The following is a 23,716-nucleotide window of genomic DNA, read 5'->3' as shown; positions in this document are numbered from 1 at the left end:
AAAATACAAAGCTTATTATGTGTATACAACTCCTTTCTGTAGCTTATGGGTCGCATTTGTTTAAATACGCTACACAATTATTTTTAAACTAAGTCAATACTTTGTTTCCCTTATGCGTTTATTTAAACTGAAATTAACAGAGGACGCCTCAGTGACTTCGTGCGAACAAAACACTATCGCGTTGCTGTAATTGCGCAATGAAGCGTTGTTTTATTCGGTTCTGATAACTGGTGCATACTGTAAATAACAGGCGACCGAAAACGTACTCTGCAAACCTCCAGAGGAGATAATGAGGTAAACCGCGTACTTGTATTACAGCTCGCGGAACTACCAGTCAGTGCGTTGTCCCTACACGGACTGTTTATGGGTACGGTCAAAATAATGAGCGTATACTTGGTTTTCGTCATTATTTTCTTGTATCTAGTTTGGATAAAATGCATTTATTTTCAACATCGGCGCACTTTGGTGAAGTCGTTGAAACGTATAATGGACGTTGTGTCAGGCAGAGTCACAGACGGCGCTGACGTCAGAGCCCTGATTGTCACTGCACATCCGGATGATGAATGCATGTTCTTCGCGCCAACGATTATACGACTTGTTGAGTTAAATGCCAGCGTTCATCTGCTGTGTTTGTCTGAAGGTATGGGGACAGCACAGTCATGTCTGTGTGTGTTATTTTTATGGCTTGTTATCTAGCATTAGCCTGCCACAAGTTATGCTACAAGTTTTGCTTATGTGATTTAACAGGATACTGTAAAACAAAAGTGAACTTGCATTTAAGTAAAATTGTACCTCTTCCACATCACTGGGTGTAACCGTCACACACATCTGTGTTATGGGCATTGTGTTGTCCATCGTCAAAACAATAGCAGAAAATAGAATAGTTATATAGTGATTATTGACCTTATTATTCAGACTTGTGTTTAGATATTTTTCTTCTATCTTAAGTTTAGTCTGATGTGTCCTTCAAATGTCAAACAGGCAACTACTACGGTCAAGGAGCTCAGCGTAAGCAAGAACTTCTCAACAGCTGTGCCGTGTTGGGGATACCAGCATCCAGAATCACCATAGTCGACCACAAGTGAGCAGCCTTCAACACACAAATGATGAATATTTCCTGATGTGGTGTTGGAAGCATCTGAGCTTGCTTTGATGTATATCATTGATTGTTTTGATGTGTGAGTGTTTGTACATGTCCACTGGTGCGAAGGTAGCGCGGTGGTAGAGCAAGTCTTTCTATGATGGAAAGTTGTAGGTTTGATTCCCAGCTCTACAAGTCTACAAGCCAATGTGTCCTTAGGCAATTTTGGGGCAAGACAACCCCACATTGCTCCTAACGGCACATGGATGCACTGGGTGAAAGTGTGAGTGAATTGTTGTGAATGGCAAAAGTGTAGTGTAAAGCAGCTTTGAGTGGTCATCAAGACGACACATGTGCTGAAAAAATACTATTTTAAAAAAAATAAACATTTCAGATTAACTTTTGTTAGGCCAGAACTCGTGTCTCAGCCTTTCTGCTTGTTGGAGCCCATTAGTCAGAGAGGAACACAACTCACAATCATGCAACCTCAAGGAAACGTTGGTCTTTTATGTGGTAAATCTGTTTGTATTATTAATTTCTAATCATGGAAAATATTTAACAGTGTTTAGATTTCATTTCCATTCATAATTGCAGAGTATCCACATGTTGCTCTTAGCTTTTGGTCCTGTAGAGCCTCATAAAAAGCTTTAAACTACTACATTTTGGTACTATGCAAATCCCATCCCTCATTCCTTAATGTCTAACAGAGAAATTTGTCATGTTAATGTTTGTCTTAGTATCAGTGCAAGCTTTTCATGTGGAAAAACCTGAACGCACCTGTTGTGAAACCAAGAGAGTCACTCTTCCATGTACAGCTCTATGAAGAAAAAATTGCCGTAAGAAAATACCTGCACATTCTAGGAACATGGAAGTTTAAAGCAACATTTTGGCTTTCATCAACTGAAAATCCATAATGAGATGTAGTTCCAACAAATGAAGATGTATCACTTCACTGAATAAATTAAGACATTTATGAAATACCATAAATCATACATATTGAGATCGTCGATGTGACAGTTCCAAGTTATCATTGCCAATTCATAATCGTTGAAGTTTCATGTTCACAGTGGTGAGCAGAACTTGGAGACAAACTGTGTCCAAATACTTGTGGATCGCTTGTGTTTCCTTCTATATTTTGTTTTGCTGTTGATCTAGCTGTAAGACTTCCAGTCCCCCTGGCTCTTGCTGTTGGCAAGGTCGAGTTTCAGAGAAAATAGTTTCTGAAGGTGAAGTTGATTTTTTTTTTGGGGGCTGTGGATCAACCCTGCAGCTTCCCTTGAAAATGTTTGCAGTTTCTAGGAAGCTCTAGGCAAGCCTACAATGCAAGAGAGTCTATGTTGTATCAGGAGCACTGTATGAACTCTCCACCAACCTGGAACTCGCAGTAATAAGCTGGCAGTGTGCCGTGGTTCTCTGCCCCAACGAACACTGTGTGTGTGTGTGTGTGTGTGTGTGTGTGTGTGTGTGGTGTGTGGTGTGTGGTGTGTGTGTGTGTGTGTGGTGTGTGTGTGTGTGTGTGTGTGTGTGTGTGTGTGTGTGTGTGTGTGTGTGTGAGTGAGTGTGACTTCACAGCTTTATCAGCTTGTGCACACAGAATAGGGTTGAACTTTGATCTCGGTGCTGTCTGCACTTCTGTTGAACTGGAGTGTAGCCCGTTTTCCCTTTCTGTGTATTCTGTTGTTTGCCTGAAGCACACACCTGATCAGCACTTTGGGAGACCCAGCCCCTCTCACTCACAACCAAGCTCTCTCTCTCTCTCTGTTACTCTCTCCCTCCCTCAGTGCCATCCCTCTGTCCCACCCCCCCTCCTCCTCCTTGTCCCATGTCTGATGAAGCCAACTGCCAAGGTCTGTGGGATACATTTTGTCAGCCCTCTGAACCCTGGGCTAATGTAGGTCATTGCAGACTGTTTTTCTGTTTGTGTGTCTTTAACATTGTTAGCGAGGCACTGGCTTTGCTCCTAACCCCCCCTCCCTCCAAATATGCGCACATGTACATACCTTTTCCTGTTTTTCTTTCTGATAATTTCATTGAGCAGAAATAGGAGGGGAGTGGGGGGGGGGGTGGAGTTCAAACACTGATGGCCAGTGAAACGCCGTACACAATAATTACTACGTCACATGGTATTATTACCATATAATAACTAAGTATTTAAGAGGCTGTCAGTGAAGTCATCGTAGGTAATGTCGAGCATAAAACATGCAGGATAGTGATGGAAATGAAAGTCTTAGCACAAGTAGGAATCACTGAACAAGACATTGGAAAGGCTGCCACGTTTGTTTCACTGTAGTTTGGTGAAGCATCCGTCTTAATAAGGCAGTGTCACCTGAGATCTGGTCTTGGTTTAAATTAATTTAACGTAGACGGCTGAGGATCTTTTTTTTTTTACTAATGAATGGATGATGTGTCGATGCAATTTTGCAATTGTCCTGGCCAAAGAAACTGAGTGAATAGTGTTAAATATCTGCTTTATACTCCTAAACTTTACCTTAGTCTTTGTTTTGTTTTCTTTATAAAAGTTTGTTTTATTTAGTTTTGAAAAAAAAAAAAAAATGAAGCTTTCAGGTGTGCATACATACAGGAAAATGAACTAAAGTTACTAGTGTTACAAAAATGTTTCCTCTGAGTGCTAGAATGTTACTTATGTAATGCAAAACATGTTACTAATATTGCAAGAACATGTACTAGTTACCCAAAAACATGTTTTTACATTGCATACAGGATGCTACCACTTTGTCTGTATGTTGTATGCATAATAAACTTAAGTGAAATATTAAAGATATTCCCATGTCTGATCATCACAATAATGAAAATTCTCCACAATTAACTCACTCAATGTGCAATAAAATCATATATCTTTCAGTGAAGACATTGTCCATCGTGGAGAAGCTGTGTAAAAACACTATCGTCGTCAACGCCACACTACATTATGGGCTGTGCCTTTGTGCTGACGTCTCGTCCATCACAGTAATGTGATGCACTGACTCCGCCAGTCTTTTGTTTTCACGCCGAGCTCTCTGCTTCACAGCTGAAGCACAGGGCACAGTGTGGTTCATGTCTCCTCCTGACAGATCTGGGTGAAACACCCAGTTTCCCCAAGATGATGCAAACAACACATGGATTCTGTTTTGAAACAGGATTTTTTTTTCTCCCCCCTTTAATGCTCACTGAATAGGACCGCTTTGTTGACAGTATCTGGGGCTCCATGTGGTGCATGTTGAGGCTTTTGTGATCAAGCTTGATGTAAGCGCGCTCTGCAGCCGCTCCACTTGCACTAGCTTGACCTCCGTCTGCCCCCAGGACTCCATTATTATCGCTACTCTCGACAACAAATCCAACCAATCCACACCACATCTCCTTCTAACTCCTCATCTAACACCTCACCATGACTTTGTTTGAACCAAATCCCAACCTGAAAGCTCTGTTTGAATGTAAACACAGTGAGCTCAGCACACACGTTTCTGAACAGGGAAAGCCACTTTCACCGCGGTTACACTCTGCTCTCACACATGGTTTAAATATGCATTGATCGGTGAGTAAAAATAGACTTGGCTGAGATACACGCACATGGTAGAGTGAGGTAAATTGTGAAGAGCGATGTTCCAGCCCTGCCATTAACCTCTGGCTGTGCTTTTGTACGAGAAACATTTGTCACCCTCACACGTCGCCCTCTGCCTGTTTCTGTACAGTTTGTCTTTAAAATAAAACTAACAGCGTTAACCCTGTGACAGCTTATTTCCTTTACACGGGCGACTGCTGGCAAAACCCAGGGGCGTAGCAACAGTACTGGTAAAGGAGGCAATTGCTCGAGAGGAAGCCTCCTCACAGCAGGTGAAAAACAGTTTTTTTTGTGATCATGATATAATTCAAGTTAATAATGATGATGATAAGCTCTGGACATACATAGCAGAAAAAACAAGCAGAAGCCACCAATCAGAGTCTGTCATACAGGATACGCCCACTTTCTATTGTGTCTGAATTAGAATAAGTTATTTTTGCACACACCAATTCGTGAGAGTGAATATGACCGCAATAGTGAACACACATGATGGACAACACAACAAATCTTTGAAATAAAATTGTTATAAATATTCATATTTGTAATTTTGGAAAAAGTATATTGCATAATTTGCCATATAGTTGCAAGTAAAATATACAATTATAAATGACTTTTTAATATAGTGGTGAGTTTGTATTTTCTTAATAGATAATAAATCCATTTACATTACTATTGTTTTGTTGCTCTTGTCCCCCCCCCCCCCCCAGATCCTTTTTACCCACAGTCCCCAAAGTCATTAGAAACACCCCTGGTAAAACCTTCCTTTAGCCACTGTAAATCATTGTAAAAAAAAGCTTTTTACATGCTTCATTATTATGCTTAGAAATGGTGGGTGTGCCGTAAGCATTTAGTGGCATCGCAGCCATTTCCAGCAGGACATTTAATCTGACTGTGTGGACAGAAGTCTGGCAGTTTCACAGGCCTGTGGTTCATGTGACCAGTCTAAACAAGCTCTGTCTCTCTGTCGTTTTCTCTCTCACACACACACACTCACACAGAGACACAGAATCCCCTTACTGGGCTAAAGTTCAACAGCTGCACATAGATGCCTGCAAGCAATAAGACATCCATATGCAAAGCAACAAAAGTGAGCTGCGGAGGTTACTTTAGGACGTTTGCACTGTTGCCATGGCGAAGCTGACAATCAGCCCGCATCCTGCTTGAGAAAGGTCAGGTTTCTTGTATCTTTTGTTCATTTTTTTCTCCCCCCCTCCACCACCACCCTGCAGACTCGTGCTTGGTTACGGTTGTCAAGCTGTAAGACATAATAATAAATAATTCAATTTGAAAAAAGTACACCCGTGCAAACAGAATGGAACATTAAAGCCTACAGTGAAACCATGTTTTTGAACTTAGTTGTGTGTCCGTATAATTACGTTTTTTTTTATTTCATTCGATGAGATAATCCAGGGGTGTCCAAATTTAAAATAAACATGCTGCACACTCACAGGCTTTATAATATGTAGGTCACTGGTATCAAAGTGTCACAGCAGCACATTCACCACAATGACGGACAGTTTTGAACTATCACTGAACCCCTGACTCTCCGCCCCCTAATCCCTTGGACATTGCCATAGGTGCCCATCACATCACTGCCAGCCAATAGATTCGCCTCCTAATCCATCACTTCCCTCTGCAAGCTCAACTGTCCTGGCTCATTGTTTGTGACAAAGGGGAGGGGGAGAAACTGTTGATGGCACACCGCATGGTACAACCCCCCCCCCCACCCACCACCACACACACACACACTTTATACATGTATTTGTGTGTCTAGAGACACGTGTTTGCACCGTCACCCATGTGCCACCCTCAGGTGTGGCATGTCACAACACTGATCTTTCGCCATACTTTGTCAAACCAGTTCCTCAACAACAGTCATGTCAGGTTCATCTGTTTTTTCAGCAACATAATACAGAGACTTCTACATTAAGATCCATCTACCTCTACTACTACTAATCTCCAATTCTTTTCTTTTACTTAGTATATTTGTTGGTCAACATAACATTTCTTGACACGGGGCACCGACATTCAGAAGATAACGATAATTTGAATAAACGATCAGAATGGTATGTACTCCCATATGCAGTCACTATAATAATAATAATAATAATCGCAAGAAAATCAGGGTTTTTTTATAGAATAAAAGAGTATGAGGGCAACAATAATGGCATGGGAGGTGACCGAGCAGAAGTGGGCAGTCTAAGGGGGAAATTATTATTGTTTCTTCTTGTGTTTACCTTAAAGATGAGACTTACTTACTTACTTGCGGCCATTGCTACATGACATTTCTCCATTGGGCACTATTTGGGCTGCTCTTTCTCTTTGAGTCCAGGTGGTTCCACCTTAAAGATGAGAGCGCAAGTTTAAATAGCAAAGAACACAACATCAGGAAAACAGAATTTACGTGAATTCAAAGTGTCGTCCGACTGCTTATTTACCACAGTGCTGGTATTGTTTAGTTTCACATGTTCGAGTAAACGGGCATGTTGTTTACTGCCATCAATTTGATATTTTTAAGGGCAAAAACGGTTGTTTTAAGCAAGGTTGCATGTAGGGTAAAGTAGCATAATGAGTAGCATCCAAAGATAACAAGGGTTACAACAGTAAAGCATTACTTTAATAATATATAATAATAATTTAATTTAGACCGTCGTCTCCATGTGTCCCCGTCCTGACCTGTAACAGCTGTTCACACCTACCATTAAAATGTATTCTGGATGAGTCTCCCTGTGTGATCACATGGAATCAGACCTGACATCCACACCCTTTATTCAAATATACACTGACGTTATATGATATCTCTTTGCGAAATTAGTCTGCTGTCAGTGTGTTTGAGTGTGTGTGTGTGTGTGTGTCTGTGTGTATGTGTGTATGTGTGTGTGTTCTTGTATATGTGGCTTTGTGAGGACCAAAGAACATGTAAACATACAGTGGGGACATATTGCTGTCATATTGATCTTTCAGGGTTAAGACCTGGTTTTAAAGTAAGGGTTAGGGTAGAGGTTAGGACTAGGTATGTAGCTGTGATGGTTATGGTAAGGTAGGGGGGCCAGGGGCCCTCAGACTCAAAATGACCTGGGGGTCAGTGAACTTCTAGTCTGGTCAGGATGGGGCCGGGGGGCTGGTCCAGTGAAAGAAGTCCAACAGTTTGGGGAAAATTAACTGTTTTAGTGATTAGAAATAATAAAAAAAAATCCTATCTTGATAATCCACTATAATGTTCCAGTCAAAATGATTGTGCACACCATTTCAAAAAAGACTCAAAGCATGAGATCAAAAATAACGGAGACCATTGTAATTGAAACACAAGATAAGTTTGTATATAATTAAATGTTCTAAGAGAAAAAATAAAGAGTAGGGTCACAGGAAATGGACTGGGGGCCCACATGTGACCCGCAGGCCGCAAGTTTGAGACCCCTGGGCTAGGGTATGCATTATGTCTATCAGGGTCCTGAATCAAAGCTGCCGTATGACCCATTGGAGAAAAGAGATCATGTGACAATTAGTGTTAATATTATGGCGTAGGCTGCAACGTAATATAATATATTACGTTGCAGCCTACCATGATCCATGATCCAGTTTCTTTCTTTACCAACCAGTGCTAATATTATTAGCACTGGTTGGTAAAGAAAGAAACTGGATCCGACAAAGTCAGGTGAGGAGGCAGTCTCCAATGTAAACTGAGGGTGGGTTGCATTCATGCATGCACAGGAATGTGCTCACATGCATCCACAAACCACCGCAGAGTGCGTGGTGTGCTCTGGATGTGATTAGATCACTCAGGAGGGATGTTAAAACAAGGTCTTAACAGATGAGGAGGATACCAGGGTCACATGACCCTTAACCTCTTAACTCCCCTTCACCCTCCTTCCTGTTTTCGTTCAAACAAGCAGCATATCTTCAATCGCCAAGTTCAAGTTTCTCTGGTGTTTGTTTTACACAGGAATGAGACTGTTTAGGCTGAGGAACAGTTTACACTGAGTGCATTTCCTCTGACTCTTCACTTTCAGTGAAGTTAGAAACGCGGACACGTTGCTTCTCTGTATAACAAGAATCCTTTTCTTTGCTTTCCAGGAAACTTCCGGACGACCCTAAAGCGGAATGGAGCATTTCTTTGATCTCCTCAGTGATTGTGAAGCATGTAAGAGCCCACTCCTTCAACACGGTATGCTCAGCTTTTGCCTTCCAAAGCTCGTCATTTCCTGTTTGACTTCGACTCCGTTTCCCGTCCGTTCCTTTCAGAAACCCCATGTATTGTTTTGTTTTTAACCACGTCTCGGCACCACAGCTTCCGAACCCATTATCCCAGTCCCACTGTGGTCTGGGTAACAATCCTGTCAGCCGCCATCTCATTTTGTCCCAGTGCACACTGTATTTTGAGCCTCCCTCCCTCCCTCCCTAAAAACAAGGGGAAGTTGCCCCTGCTGTAATAGAAAGTTCAGACTTGATCTGTGTTTGCACCGAGATGGTTATCAGGTTCTGCACTATTTGCCAATGGGAATTTGGCACATTTCGAATCAAAATATTTCATCTCAGCAGGGGCAAAAATAGTCAAACTCCCTCAGAGACAGAAAGTACTGCAGAGAAAAAAACAGTTCTTGAGGGCAGATGATGAAGCACAGCTGTGGTCTTCTTCCCTTCATTTTCTCTTTTTTGTTATCGAAGACGACAACAAACAAATTCAGTCTCCTCCCATCCTGTCAAGCTCAGATAAAAAACTGCCAGAGGACGGTCTTAGATTTGAAGAATCATGTCAATCACTTAAATATCTTCTCTTATGGATATTTACAGGGGGAAACATCAAGATCTGAAAAGTAGTTTCCTTTCTATTAAATTCAATGTTTTCCATTGCAACTTATCAAGAGTCATTGCAGAATATGCCTAAGCACAGCAAAAGTCTTTAGTCAAGCACTTTATTTTTTCCCTTTGACCTGATTTTTTCGTCTCCTGCTTCCTTAAGTGTGTAAGCATGCGCACAGGAACAGGCTTTTTAAATATCAGTTGTCAGCTGCCAAGCAGCTCCACAGTCAGACACATAAAGCCTTTCCACGAACCTCAACCAAAATCTGCTCTCACTGTTTTTTCTTTTTTGCCATAGTTTATTTATATTCTCTTTTAGATACTCGGAATCTGGTTTGTTCACCCACACAATGAGATATTTTGTTGTTTCAGGTGCTGACCTTTGATGGAAGAGGAGTGAGTGGCCATGCCAATCACATTGCCATCCATAAAGCTGTCAGGTACATTGGATTTTTCAGGTTTTTTGTTTTTTTTGAAGTGTTGTTTTATTAGGTGTTGATGTGTGTTCCTCACTTGCACTAGCGCTCATGGAAAACATGTTTGCCTGCAGGGTACACCGATTTTTGGCTACTCGACAAAAGGCTCACCCAATAAAATCTAGTTTTCAGTATGTTCGCCACTTTATCTCACCATTATACAGCCTTTTCCAATTGAGAAAATCTGCGATTTTACATCACAGCTCGCAGTGATGAGTTACGTTACGTTCATAAATGTTATTTTGAGTACTTTGGCGTTTGGAATCCTGTGTTTGGGTTGATCTTGGTGACACAAACGTATCCAAATGAGGCAGCAGTTAAACCAGCAGTTACTCGTTAGTGTCGCCACAAGCTTGTGTGTAGGTTTTCAGTCAGAAAAGTCTTGTCTAATGGTGAGATAAAGTGGTGAACTTTTGACATAAGATACCATATTTTATGCTGACTTAGGTGAATCTTTTGTCAGTAAAATCTGTCATTGCGTCCCCCGCTCTGTTTTCACGTCTTGAGCTGCTTCCCAGCACTAACTCTATATCTGTACCTCATACAGCTAAGCTTAAAAATAAGAAAGAAACTATCAATTTAAAGGTGTTACTATGAGAAAATATAATTTTTCTTTTTTTAAAATGCCGTCTTCGGGGACATTTTGTGGCTTACACACACACACAGAACCGACCCACCCCTCTGTCATAAAACACTGTCCAGGAAAAGGCAGAACATTTAGACTCGAATCAACATCCATCTCTCCCCACAAAGCCCCACACACCGTGTTTTTCAGAATTGGTCTCTTACATAGCTGAGAGGTCATCCAAACAGTCCTCCGAGCCACTTGGCTGTGCTCCCAGAGAGCAGCAGTAAATCCAGTCCCTGAAGTGGTGCGGTGGTAGAGCAGCTCTGGTTTGGTGGGGCCATCCAAGCAAGTTGCATCAGACTGCAGAAAGCAAAAAAATAAAAAATAAAGTGTTTTGCTCTGTGAAGTGTACACTGCTGTCCCCATATTGTGCTGATTTTCCCTCAGTGAGCTTATATATGGCTTTATTGGTCTGTGGACCTCATCTGCTCATAATATGTCAGCTCTTAACATCATTTGGTGGCACAAGGCTGGAGCTCAGGGAGCTGTGCACTCGTTTCACAGTGCTCTGAATGTCAAGCAAACAGTTTTTTTCGTGTCTGTAATTTAAGAAAAAAATGACATACATTGGAGATGTGTGAGTATATATAGACACGTAGACGAGGGGAATTCTTTTTTTTTTACCTCTACTAGGCCTGGACTGGCGACCTCTGTCCAGAGTGTACACTGCCTTTTGCCCTATGTCAGCAGGGATTGGCTCCAGCTCGCCGTGACACTCCTGTTGAGGATAAAGTGGTAGACAATGAATGAATGAATGAACGCCAACCAATCAAAACAGCATGACCCACAAACACAGAGCATAAGGTTCACTGCAGTGTCCTTTCAGTTACTTACTGTTGTGTAGAAAACAAGATACAGAGGCTGTTTTATGCACCACATTGCCATTAAGATATATTTATCTATCTTTGACAGCAATAAGTAATATTGTATTTTTTTTTCCTTTTCACCTACAGCCATCTTGCTTCCAGTGGACAAGTGCCGCATGGTATGTTTCACACACAACTGTGAGCTCCGTGACAGCGACACAGGGTGGATTTAGTCACAACACTTGCAAAAGTTGTCAGTGAAAGTAAACAACTAGTGCAATGGAGCCTCGGCATTTGAAATTAAATATACAAATCTGCTTCACAATCGCATTCGGAAAAAAAAACATCTACCCTGTGCTGTAAACAGACTGTTTTGTTAATGTACAGCGCCCTCTTCTGTTCAAAAATGTCAGTAGCACAGTGAAGGGGGACGTGTTGTTACAACAGGATGAGTTGTTTCTGTGGTAAACATTCAGGCCCGCAGAGCACACCCACAGTTAGAGTAGATAAGAAACCAGCGTCCCATGTGGGCCAGGGTACAGCAGTTAATCATGTTTGAGATCTAAAGTGTTGCACCAGCTTGTCGAACGACATTATCGTCCAAGTCCCGAGGCCACAGCAAACGCACCGTATGTAGGACAAGATGACTTGTCCGCCTTGACCTCTGTACTGGCAGAGAGCGATCTTATAAAAAACACGCACACTGGTTACATATTACCAGATGTTTCCACCTCACTTGTTGAATCGATCTTACGGTGACCTGTAAGCGAGGATAGCGGAAGAGTGAATTATGCCAAAGGTGAAAGCAATAAGCTTCGGAAATAGTGGATCACGTGATGTTTTTCTGCTGCTTCATACAGTTTTTCCTATGATTTCTTGATTTTAGAATTGCCTACACAAATAAATGATTAATAAACTGGGTCTCTGTGTGTTCTCCCAGACTGCTGTTTGCTGTCCCTGGTGACTGTTGGCCTCTTCAGGAAGTATGTCTCCTTGCTGGATCTTCCCCTAAGCTGGTTGCTGACCTCCAGTCTGTGCTGCGCTGTCACCTCACAGGGCTACAGACAAGCCAAAGTAAGACATGTTTAAGACTAGTGTGAAAGGGTTACACAGGAAATAAATAAAGTTGACAATGACATACAAATATTATAGTTTTACACTGTCACCTCCCCTTAAAGGTTATATTGTCTCTCTCTTCTCATCAGGCAGCAATGCTTTGTCACCGCTCTCAGCTCGTGTGGTTTCGATATCTGTACGCCGCCTTCTCTCGGTACATGTTCGTAAACACATTCCGGGTGATTCCGCAAGGACCAAAGAACCTGAAGATCTATTAAAAGAGTGTTCTTCCTTCCAAGGATCTGATTGTGACACTGTTGTACTGTTGCATCCCCCCACTGCCCACTGACTACCCATGTTGTGGGGTGAGTCTATCACTTGTTTACAGATCTGATGAGCCGCTTTGCTCTCAGTGAATACAGATGTGTATCATCGTTTATCGCAGGGTCGTCAACCGTAAAATTATGACGTAATATCGCAATAAAGATGTCAAGTAAAAGTGCTTGATTTGATATGGAATGACGTATACTTCACAATAATGACATTTATGATGCAAAGTGAAATTGAAAGTAAATAAATAATAATGTGAACAAACAAGCATATAAATGTCGTACATTTAATAATGTGATAATTTCAGTGTAATCTCACTGGTGGCTAGCCTGAATACTGTCTTTATAAGCTTTCCATAAATAAAGCTGACCTTTACTAGTATCAACAGTTGAAACAAAAAAAACTCTAAAGTATTATTGATGAAATGTCTTTATTGTTTTTTTAGTCATTACACTGTGTTCCATTGTATAATTTCTTAATAGTTTTGGGGGGAAATTACTGTACATGAATTCTCGTGTAACACTGATTAAACATGTTTGATTGTTGTATCACAGCGGTGTCATTTTGTGTCACATTTAGATTTAGACATGTCTCTGATGCTCCTGTGAGCTTGCATGCTTTCCTCCCACTTCTCCCCACCAAAATTCTCCACCGTGACGCTGCGCACAGAACCTGGATCCAGACAGTGCGGAGCGACGCCTGGGGAGAAAATCGACAGACAAAGGAGTCTTTCATTGGTTTGTGTAAAAGCGACACATTCCATCATCTCTGGCTTATTTCAGTGACATCTTACTAAACCAGTTTACCCGTTGTTGCTGTTTCACCTTAAAACTTGAGGTGAAAATAACAGAACTTGTTTGGAGTAAGCACAGCATGATGAGGAAATAAGTTTCCAACACACGAGGGTGGTGTTAGAGTCATGTGTCATACCGTATCCATCCGGGTTGGAGCGTGGCGTGTAGAAACTCTGAACCCCACAGGTTTTACAGAAGGTGTGTTGAGCGACACGAGTGTTAAACGTGTACGTGGTAAGATTATCCGAGCCCTGAGAAGAAATCATACACATTTATGTGATTGATTGTGTATTAGAATTACACAGAGAGGAGATGATCTCTTACCTTTAAGAGGGTGAAGTGAGTTTTTGGAACTATGAAATGGTGGTTTTGTTTCTTCGTGCAGACGCTGCAGCTTGAAAACAAACACACAAGTCATTAAAAACAGATTTGTTGTGATTGCTTTGAAGTAACATTGTTTAAAATGTGGCCCACATTACTTGATTGAATTTGTCTTGATCATAAAACATATCCTTACTTGCAATGGAAAACATGGAGGTCTGGGGAAGCCAGGACTTCAAATCTAACAGCCCCACAGTGGCAGCCACCTGTATGTTTGACCAGGTCCATTCTGTACAATTAAAGGAAAACAAAAACTTATTTACAGGCAGTATTTCAGAGCCTCACTTCAAGTCACCTTGCTGTTACTAAGTAAACAAACAGGAACATGAAGTATCTTCCCTGCTGTATTTTCCCCTCAATAACTCCTGATCAGAGTTCAAACCGGTCTAACGTGTTTTTTTGTGAAACTTGCTGACGTGGAACTGGGTGTTCCAACAAAAGCAACCACCCAGGTGAAGTAAGCACAATCACCCTAATCAAGATTAGTCATTCATAAGAGTCACATGTTGCATTTAAGGATCTTGCCGGAGGTTTTCACCTATTCCCTGCTGTTGATCTGATCACTGAGTGTTCTAATTCAATCTAAAAGGCAGCTTTACTCCCTCACATGCTGAAAGTTTCAGGTTCCACAGTGCTCGGTTCTACTTCTACATCCTTCAAGGTTGTTTTCCCAGCAACACGAAGTCCATAATCATTCCAAACGGGGCAGGGCAGACAATGGCAATACCACGTGAGTCAGAGACTGAAACAAGATCAGGCAGACACTCAGCTCTCTGAAAGGGCCCAGGGCGTTGCCTCACGTGATGGGTGTCATATGACGGTGTGGGGGGGGCAAGGGAATGCTGTGACCCAAATACATACATTAGGACTCTTTTAGCTGTTTGTTTTTATGGCCCAAAAGCTAGGATCTTAGCTGTTGCTCTTTTGGTTTTTATTTAGTTTACAGTGTGAGTTAAAAATTAGAAATCAAAGAAGTACTTGAAGCTGCCAGTGAATTAGGAATCACTTTAGAAACACTGACCTAAATATCAGTTGGGTCACATCTCTAGGGGACCAGATCACATTTTGGCAACTCATTCCTCACATTTTTTTAAAAATCTGTCTTCTATTTCCCAGAATTACCTGGGCGCTGACGTCAGGCCTTCAAGAATTTTCCTGTAACACAAATACCACTCCTTCTTCTAAAGATAATAAAACGCCAACAGGGCTCCGAATAATCTTATCGCATTCTGTGAGCCGTGAGGGAAACTGAGGGTTGAGAGGCTTTAAGTGAGTGTGAGAGCTGCATTCATCACCTCACAGGACTCGTGACTTGACAGCCTGATCTCTGTACTGTACACGCATCAGAGGCAGAATTAACTGTTCTCCAGAGCCGATCACAGCTTTGACTCTGCTGTAACTTGACAACCATTCCACCATATGTGCATGTTATCAGTCGCGATGCTCACATTTAAATTATCTCAGATATCCCTTGTTCCAAATATTAAGGTCATGACCTTGCAGTTTAGAGTCATGACTAATCGTCACTTAGCGCCTGCCAGATATCCATATAAGAAATGTGTTCTTCCTAAATTACATATTGGGCACTGCTGATCTGGTTGGCTGTAAGTCACGGATGAATTATTTATCTTGATGATCTGCGTGATGTAAAACCTGATTGCGATTGCAACAGTAAATTAAATATGGTAGGCACAGGAGGTCATTTAGCTTTGTAATGTTTATTTGACAGCCACAACAGCTGGTTAGCACACTTACTTAGCAGTAACTAGCTTGAAACAGGTTTCCACCTGTTGCCAACCATGGAGATCAGGTGAATTTGTCTGTGCACATGTCCCTCAGGCTATATATTAAAAGTTATTTGTTTGTAATTATGGGAGCAGCTTTTTTTATTCTAGATGGAAGAAGAAAGATTAGACAAGTCCACATCAATACAACACACAGGTCACACTGCAATGGACTTATCTAATCTGTGTCAATTTAGGGCATGATTATAAAAAGGCGCTGTGTTATAATAAACATACAGTCATGGTCTTCAGAATGACAGTCATCAAACATTAATTTCTGTAACACAGCAACCAATCGCCAGTCAAACAAACAATTGTGCCATCCAATCAGAAGCTCGGGCAAAGTCCCTGTTGCTGTGTTTCTCGAAAATTCTGGAGCAAGAACCGCCGTGCTGTGGAGTATTATTCCGCCGCAACGTTTTTAAAACGTCATTTTGAAACGTGATATATGTGAATAAGTATTGTTTTTTGTCATTAAGTGTGTCGGTGTATATAAATGATACTATGAAAACCTTTATTTATGTTACAGTCGCAATTGAAGCCACGGGGAACTACTTTTGACTGCGGACGGATATTGAAAGATGACGTACGCAGACTCTTCTATATAAACAAGTGCTTGCGTCGACTGCGGTAGAATCTCAACCAAGCGAGGAAGAAACGACATTTCGACGAGTGAATTGCTTCGTCCTTTCATCGTAAGTAAATCTTAATATGTTTTGTAGTATGTTTAGAGTTTTTAAGAATGTCAATGTGAATTATTTATCAAGCCCTTTTAAGATCAAGTGTCATGTTATTACAGCTTCGCTCAAGTGAAACGGTTTCAAATGACGTCGTTAAATGTCGATGTCTTTAAACGTCACATATTTAAACGACGGTCACCAAGGAAATGTATTGTTAATTAGATTTTCATCTACAAACCAAGTCTGTGTTAGCGAATTGGCTGGGCAATCCTTAGGTACTGCAGTGACTCGACATTTTCAGTATCGTCCATTAGCCTGTGTCGTTTACTGAACAAAAGGAGCGTCAGCGTAATCTCAAAATGGCGCTCGGTCTCGAATGGCCGCTGAACTGCCTTTTCGTCAGGGAGTGTTGAGCAATATTTTTTGTTTCTGTTAACTGTAGAATTTGTTTCTATCTGGCCGATAACCAAACTAAAATACTTAAACACATTTTGTTGATAACGTTACATTGTGGTATTATGTAAATTGTAATTTTAACATTTGAAATTTATTCTATTTTCTAGTTATCAAACTATTATTGTCATTATAGTATTTATTTTTAAAAATATTTTTTGTTATGTTTTTTTCAACAGTTTAAAAAATGCAGATCTTTGTGAAGACGCTCACTGGCAAGACCATCACCCTAGAGGTTGAGCCGAGTGACACCATTGAAAATGTCAAGGCCAAGATCCAGGACAAGGAAGGCATTCCCCCAGATCAGCAGAGGCTGATCTTTGCTGGCAAACAGCTGGAAGATGGCCGCACCCTCTCAGACTACAACATCCAGAAAGAATCCACCCTCCACCTTGTCCTGCGTCTGAGGGGAGGCATGCAGATCTTCGTCAAGACCCTCACTGGTAAAACCATCACCCTCGAGGTTGAGCCAAGTGACACAATTGAGAACGTGAAGGCCAAAATCCAGGACAAGGAAGGCATTCCCCCAGATCAGCAGAGGCTCATCTTTGCAGGCAAACAGCTGGAAGATGGCCGCACCCTCTCAGACTACAACATCCAGAAAGAATCCACCCTCCACCTTGTCCTGCGTCTGAGGGGAGGCATGCAGATCTTCGTCAAGACCCTCACCGGTAAAACCATCACCCTCGAGGTTGAGCCAAGTGACACAATTGAGAACGTGAAGGCCAAAATCCAGGACAAGGAAGGCATTCCCCCAGATCAGCAGAGGCTCATCTTTGCCGGCAAACAGCTGGAAGACGGCCGCACCCTCTCAGACTACAACATCCAGAAAGAATCCACCCTCCATCTTGTCCTGCGTCTGAGGGGAGGCATGCAGATCTTCGTCAAGACCCTCACCGGCAAGACCATCACCCTCGAGGTTGAGCCAAGTGACACAATTGAGAACGTGAAGGCCAAAATCCAGGACAAGGAAGGCATTCCCCCAGATCAGCAGAGGCTCATCTTTGCCGGCAAACAGCTGGAAGACGGCCGCACCCTCTCAGATTACAACATCCAGAAAGAATCCACCCTCCATCTTGTCCTGCGTCTGAGGGGAGGCATGCAGATCTTTGTCAAGACCCTCACTGGCAAGACCATCACCCTCGAGGTTGAGCCAAGTGACACAATTGAGAACGTAAAGGCCAAAATCCAGGACAAGGAAGGCATTCCCCCAGATCAGCAGAGGCTCATCTTTGCAGGAAAACAGCTGGAAGATGGCCGCACTCTCTCAGACTACAACATCCAGAAAGAGTCCACCCTCCATCTTGTCCTGCGTCTGAGGGGAGGCATGCAGATCTTCGTCAAGACCCTCACTGGCAAGACCATCACCCTCGAGGTTGAGCCAAGTGACACAATTGAGAACGTAAAGGCCAAAATCCAGGACAAGGAAGGCATTCCCCCAGATCAGCAGAGGCTCATCTTTGCAGGAAAACAGCTGGAAGATGGCCGCACTCTCTCAGACTACAACATCCAGAAAGAATCCACCCTCCATCTTGTCCTGCGTCTGAGGGGAGGCATGCAGATCTTTGTCAAGACCCTCACTGGCAAAACCATCACCCTCGAGGTTGAGCCAAGTGACACAATCGAGAACGTGAAGGCCAAAATCCAGGACAAAGAAGGCATTCCCCCAGATCAGCAGAGGCTCATCTTTGCAGGCAAACAGCTGGAAGATGGCCGCACTCTCTCAGACTACAACATCCAGAAAGAATCCACCCTCCATCTTGTCCTGCGTCTGAGGGGAGGCATGCAGATCTTTGTCAAGACCCTCACCGGCAAAACCATCACCCTCGAGGTTGAGCCAAGTGACACAATTGAGAATGTGAAGGCCAAAATCCAGGACAAAGAAGGCATTCCCCCAGATCAGCAGAGGCTCATCTTTGCAGGCAAACAGCTGGAAGATGGCCGCACTCTCTCAGACTACAACATCCAGAAAGAATCCACCCTCCATCTTGTCCTGCGTCTGAGGGGAGGCATGCAGATCTTTGTCAAGACCCTCACCGGCAAAACCATCACCCTCGAGGTTGAGCCAAGTGACACAATCGAGAATGTGAAGGCCAAAATCCAGGACAAAGAAGGCATTCCCCCAGATCAGCAGAGGCTCATCTTTGCAGGCAAACAGCTGGAAGATGGCCGCACTCTCTCAGACTACAACATCCAGAAAGAATCCACCCTCCACCTTGTCCTGCGCCTGCGGGGTGGGCAGTAAACTGTTTATCAATTAATGTCCTTTAACAATGTTACCGGAAGTTCATGTGCTATATGGTATACTATATTTCAAATTATCACATGGTGAAGTTTTACCTGATGACCAAATGTTTGCACAGTACTGAAATAAAGAGTTAAACTTACTTTCCTGGTGTTCATTCTTGATGCAAATTCTCTTAATATTGGTATTAATTATTAGTATTATTATAATATTAGTTTTGATGGTTATATTATAACTGCAATATTTTGTTTCTAGATATCTTGTTATAAAAGTAAATTTTTAATTGGAGAAATCTGAACTACATGCACTCATTTCAAATATAGTGCTAAATCAAACTGTTACAATTTCACATGTTTGAAAGTTAATTTGAACTAAAACTTAAAAAGAAATGAAATAGTTCTGCGTGTATATGCCAATGAGCCTACATTTGCAGAGACATCATATGAGGAAACCTGTACGGTCAGGTCTTAAAACATGTAATGAAACATTCAAAAGCCTCCGACAGTCCTTAAGATCATAGTTTACACAATTGTTTGCCATTAAAGTAAGTTAAAATAGCAAATGTGGAGACAGGCACATTGTTTTATCCTACATAGCAGTAAATGCTAATCTGTTTTTAATGCTGATTCATGTAAGAGGCAGTCAAACTCAGTTATCCTACTAAAGTGCACAAGATGTGAAAAAAAAAACACTTCTGGTCCTTGGTGAGGGACTACAGTGCTTGTGAGTGAACAGAATTGAGATGGTGGAAGTCATTTTTTTTCCTCGGGTTGTGGCGCCATCTAATGTTAAGAAATGGTAAGGGAAGTATACTAAACATGGGTGAAGGTGGAGGAGAGGGCTCAAAAGCACTGGCATGTTAAGGTCAAAATGCAATGTCCACTGTCTGGAGGCTGAATGGCACAATACAGGCTCACATTTGCTCTCAGCTCAGTCAAATTGTGTGCAACAAAGTGAATCTTTAAAAGATGAAGATACTAAACATTATTAATGACTTTGCTGTTTGTCACCACTGTTATTGGCTTGTGATCACTCAGTGAAAAATCCCCAGTTAAATATGGGGGTGTCCCTTGTTGTGATTTAGATGCCTGAATTACATTTTTACGTTGTGAAGTACAGTTTTTATGACAGTGATTTATTTCATGACTGTTTTCTTGTGTGACCCTTTTCATGGGGGGCCTAAAATCACTGGTTATGGCTGGTGGTATAGCAATGCAGTGTGTAGATTATAGGTAGCACAGAGATCGTGCTGTGGTATTATTAACCATCTAATCCACACTATTATATGGATAATCTAGTGTCATCCCTTTGTACTGCAGAATGCATTTACCTCATAGTAATGATTTGATAATCTGGTTTTAGTTTGGGCATCAAGATCAGGATGATTATGAAAAATATATTTTTCTATTATTATCTATATATATTCCATAACAAATCAAACACTTTTATTTGGAAATTTTGTAAATTATTTTTAATATTAATGTGTATATTACGACGAAACTGTGTGTGTGTGTGTTTTTTTTACAATTTAAACCGATAAGCTCAAATTGTTAAGTAGGTCATAATAGAAACTGGAACTATTTTCAGTCGCGGATGAATACCAGTCGATGACGTAGGTCCAGTATAAATCATCCTGTCTCCTTGGCAACCGCAGTTCGAGGCAGAGTATCCGGTAAGCGCGAGACAAGTCACCAAAAGTACCTGTAAGTACAGTCGTCTGATTGTTTTTTTTTGTTTGTTTTTTTTAAACCAAATGTGCACAGTAATGTTTTTTTATTACTAATACCGAAATAGTTTGGCTGTTCCTCCGCCAGTTTATCGTTTCCCCTCGGGGAATTTGAGGCGCTTTCTAATTATTTTGACAACGAACCGCTTCGTTGTGTTTACCTGAAAAAGACACATTAAAAACGCAATATATTTAATCTACGTCATTGAAACTCTACCAGGGTTCACTTGAGTTATCCAAACCAACCGGAACAATATCGCGAAAGACAAATGACAATGTAACAAAGTACGTGACAATGGTTAAACATTTCTAGCTGTATCCTCCATTAGCGGGTAACGTCACTGGAACAAAACGAGACCAAACAACAATAGCTTACTTCAAAATGGCGCTGCTGCTCGAAACACCGGCTTGTTACTAGTATGTTCATGTGATACAGTTAGTCTTACATCACTTTTTACCTTATTCAAAGAGTGTATGTTGTCTAAACGCCAATCATATCGAATTAATGTATACCTCAGTGTCTAATAGGACACATTCAGTACTGAGCAGTTGATGTAAGATGTGTTCAGTATGAGCAAAACACTTTCACATATAATGCATTAATATTATTTCAGATTGGTCAGGTTTATTTAACACTTTTTGGTTGTTAAGCATACAAGGTCATTTTTATCACGGCCCTTGTAACATTAAAGTCTAACAGGATTCTTCTGAGTGTATGGACCTTGAGTCTGAAATAAAAGCCTATCTCTATCTCTTCTATTCTCCACAGGTGCAGACATGCAGATCTTCGTCAAGACCCTCACTGGCAAGACCATCACCCTTGAGGTTGAGCCCAGTGACACCATTGAGAACGTGAAGGCCAAAATCCAGGACAAGGAAGGCATTCCCCCAGATCAGCAGAGGCTGATCTTTGCTGGCAAACAGCTGGAAGATGGCCGCACCCTCTCAGACTACAACATCCAGAAAGAGTCTACCCTCCATCTTGTCCTGCGTCTACGAGGTGGTATGCAGATCTTTGTCAAGACCCTCACTGGCAAGACCATCACCCTTGAGGTTGAACCAAGTGACACAATTGAGAATGTAAAGGCAAAAATCCAGGACAAGGAAGGCATTCCCCCAGATCAGCAGAGGCTCATCTTTGCCGGCAAACAGCTGGAAGACGGCCGCACCCTCTCAGACTACAACATCCAGAAAGAATCCACCCTCCATCTTGTCCTGCGTCTGAGGGGAGGCATGCAGATCTTCGTCAAGACCCTCACCGGCAAGACCATCACCCTCGAGGTTGAGCCAAGTGACACAATTGAAAACGTGAAGGCCAAAATCCAGGACAAGGAAGGCATTCCCCCAGATCAGCAGAGGCTCATCTTTGCAGGTAAACAGCTGGAAGATGGCCGCACTCTCTCAGACTATAACATTCAGAAGGAGTCCACCCTGCATCTTGTCCTGCGTCTCAGGGGTGGTCAATAAATTATTCCCTACCTTAAATTGAATTACCTGACAACCTAATTCAAATAAAAGATAAGAGATTAAATTACTTGGTGTTTGTTTTCTACACACACACACACACATTTCTTTAGATGGTGTGTTCTTCCAGTTAGCTATATTATAAAATATTTTCATTTAATGAAAGTATTCGAAGGTTTAAACTTGAATGAACTAGAGTTACTGAATGCAATGTAATTTATGACTAAAACAAGTGACAAGCAACTTACACAATACTGTCAAATATGCACATTTGGTTACTAAAGAAAAACTGGGTGATATGGCCTCTTCAGTATGTAGAAGATTATAAAATTTGGGTTCATGTTAGGTAAAATTTTTCCTCTCTATTTCTTGGGGAAGGTAATAAATTATTATGATGCATTTGGTTAAGTCAAATCAGAGCCTTGTTTAAACTGAATCTTCTTATATCCTATAACTAGGTTCAATCACAATTTAATGAAGTGTAGAATGACATAGAACCACTAGAGGTCACCCTCCAGTAGACAAGAGGATTCCTCTCCTGTTTCCTGTATACAACTACTGGAAGCTCATAAGTTCTACTCACCATGTTGATATACAGTGTTTCTCAAACCTCGTCCATGCCCTTATTAAAGTCATATTCAAGACATATTGTCTTATCAACATCTTCACAAGATTCCAAAGCCAACTGCACTGGAGACTATGCTTTATGAGCTGTTGTACATAACTATGAAATAAGAGCACACAGGTATGTGGTTACTGGGCATGAGACGTGGTTCTAAGTTAAAATACACCTTTTATTAAACATTCATCGGTTCTAAATTATCAATAAAACTCATTCATACAAACAAAAAAGGGAAAAAAAACACAAATCAGGGCTGAGGGCAAAGTGGATGGATAAAGGCTTGTGCAGGGGAGGGATCCACCAAAGGAAAACAACAAAATCACCAGGCACACGTGTCAGACACTCTCTCAGTGAAGAAAACACACACCCAGGGACACAGCAAGACAAGACGGGAGGATACCACCACCAGGACACCAGGACCACCACCACAGCAACTGAGGGAGGAAAACAACAAATGAGCAGGGCTGCACACACTCAAAGAAAAGAAAGAAAACTCGGAGCCTAACAAAACTATAAGAAAGGGCAGGTCACAAGCTTAATTACGCTAATTTACAAAACAAATCCCTGAATTAACTGGATTGACAAAATAGAAACATAAGTAAAATCCAGGTTCAACCCAGACAAAGCAGCAGCTGCCCAATGAGGTGGTTACAGTAACAACTAATCAAGAAAAACATTAGCATCAGCCAAGTACACTAAAATGAATGTGGTTGCCTTTTACCATATACCTACATATGATTAGCAACTCATACTTAGGAGAGAAGGAAGGGAAAAAGGGCTCCAGGCAGCTAGTAGCACTAACAGGGAGAGAGATGACATTTACCACATTTA

General features: G+C 41.6%; 4 protein-coding genes across 4 annotated transcripts; 3 read left to right on the top strand and 1 right to left on the bottom strand.

The window, feature by feature from the left end:
* Positions 1-381: 381 nt before the first annotated feature.
* pigl (phosphatidylinositol glycan anchor biosynthesis, class L) lies at positions 382-12,684 on the top strand (the record flags this gene model as incomplete). The annotated part of the gene is made up of 7 exons (XM_083885812.1): positions 382-640; positions 982-1,081; positions 8,715-8,805; positions 9,813-9,880; positions 11,498-11,529; positions 12,291-12,424; positions 12,556-12,684. The coding sequence occupies 7 exons, from the start codon at positions 382-384 to the stop codon at positions 12,682-12,684; spliced, it is 813 nt and encodes a 270-aa protein (XP_083741938.1).
* A 486-nt stretch (positions 12,685-13,170) lies between these two features.
* On the bottom strand, positions 13,171-14,640 carry cenpv (centromere protein V). The gene is made up of 5 exons (XM_083885820.1): positions 14,519-14,640; positions 14,048-14,140; positions 13,855-13,924; positions 13,667-13,781; positions 13,171-13,435 (listed from the first exon to the last, which is right to left on the bottom strand). Exons 2-5 carry the CDS (start codon positions 14,137-14,139, stop codon positions 13,296-13,298), a joined length of 417 nt encoding a protein of 138 aa, XP_083741946.1. The 5' UTR covers position 14,140; positions 14,519-14,640; the 3' UTR covers positions 13,171-13,295.
* A 1,677-nt stretch (positions 14,641-16,317) lies between these two features.
* On the top strand, positions 16,318-19,215 carry LOC310944122 (polyubiquitin-C). The gene is made up of 2 exons (XM_083909814.1): positions 16,318-16,390; positions 17,008-19,215. Exon 2 carries the CDS (start codon positions 17,016-17,018, stop codon positions 19,071-19,073), a length of 2,058 nt encoding a protein of 685 aa, XP_083765940.1. The 5' UTR covers positions 16,318-16,390; positions 17,008-17,015; the 3' UTR covers positions 19,074-19,215.
* A 1,525-nt stretch (positions 19,216-20,740) lies between these two features.
* LOC310939146 (polyubiquitin-B) lies at positions 20,741-22,292 on the top strand. The gene is made up of 2 exons (XM_083903814.1): positions 20,741-20,776; positions 21,569-22,292. Exon 2 carries the CDS (start codon positions 21,577-21,579, stop codon positions 22,264-22,266), a length of 690 nt encoding a protein of 229 aa, XP_083759940.1. The 5' UTR covers positions 20,741-20,776; positions 21,569-21,576; the 3' UTR covers positions 22,267-22,292.
* Positions 22,293-23,716: the final 1,424 nt, after the last annotated feature.

The sequence above is a fragment of the Microchirus variegatus genome (assembly GCF_963457635.1).
Source record: "Microchirus variegatus genome assembly, chromosome: 2".
NCBI classification, from domain to species: Eukaryota; Metazoa; Chordata; class Actinopteri; order Pleuronectiformes; family Soleidae; genus Microchirus; species Microchirus variegatus.
The sequence above is the reverse complement of the archived record's forward strand: the minus strand, read 5'-3'. Positions and strand labels throughout refer to the sequence as shown.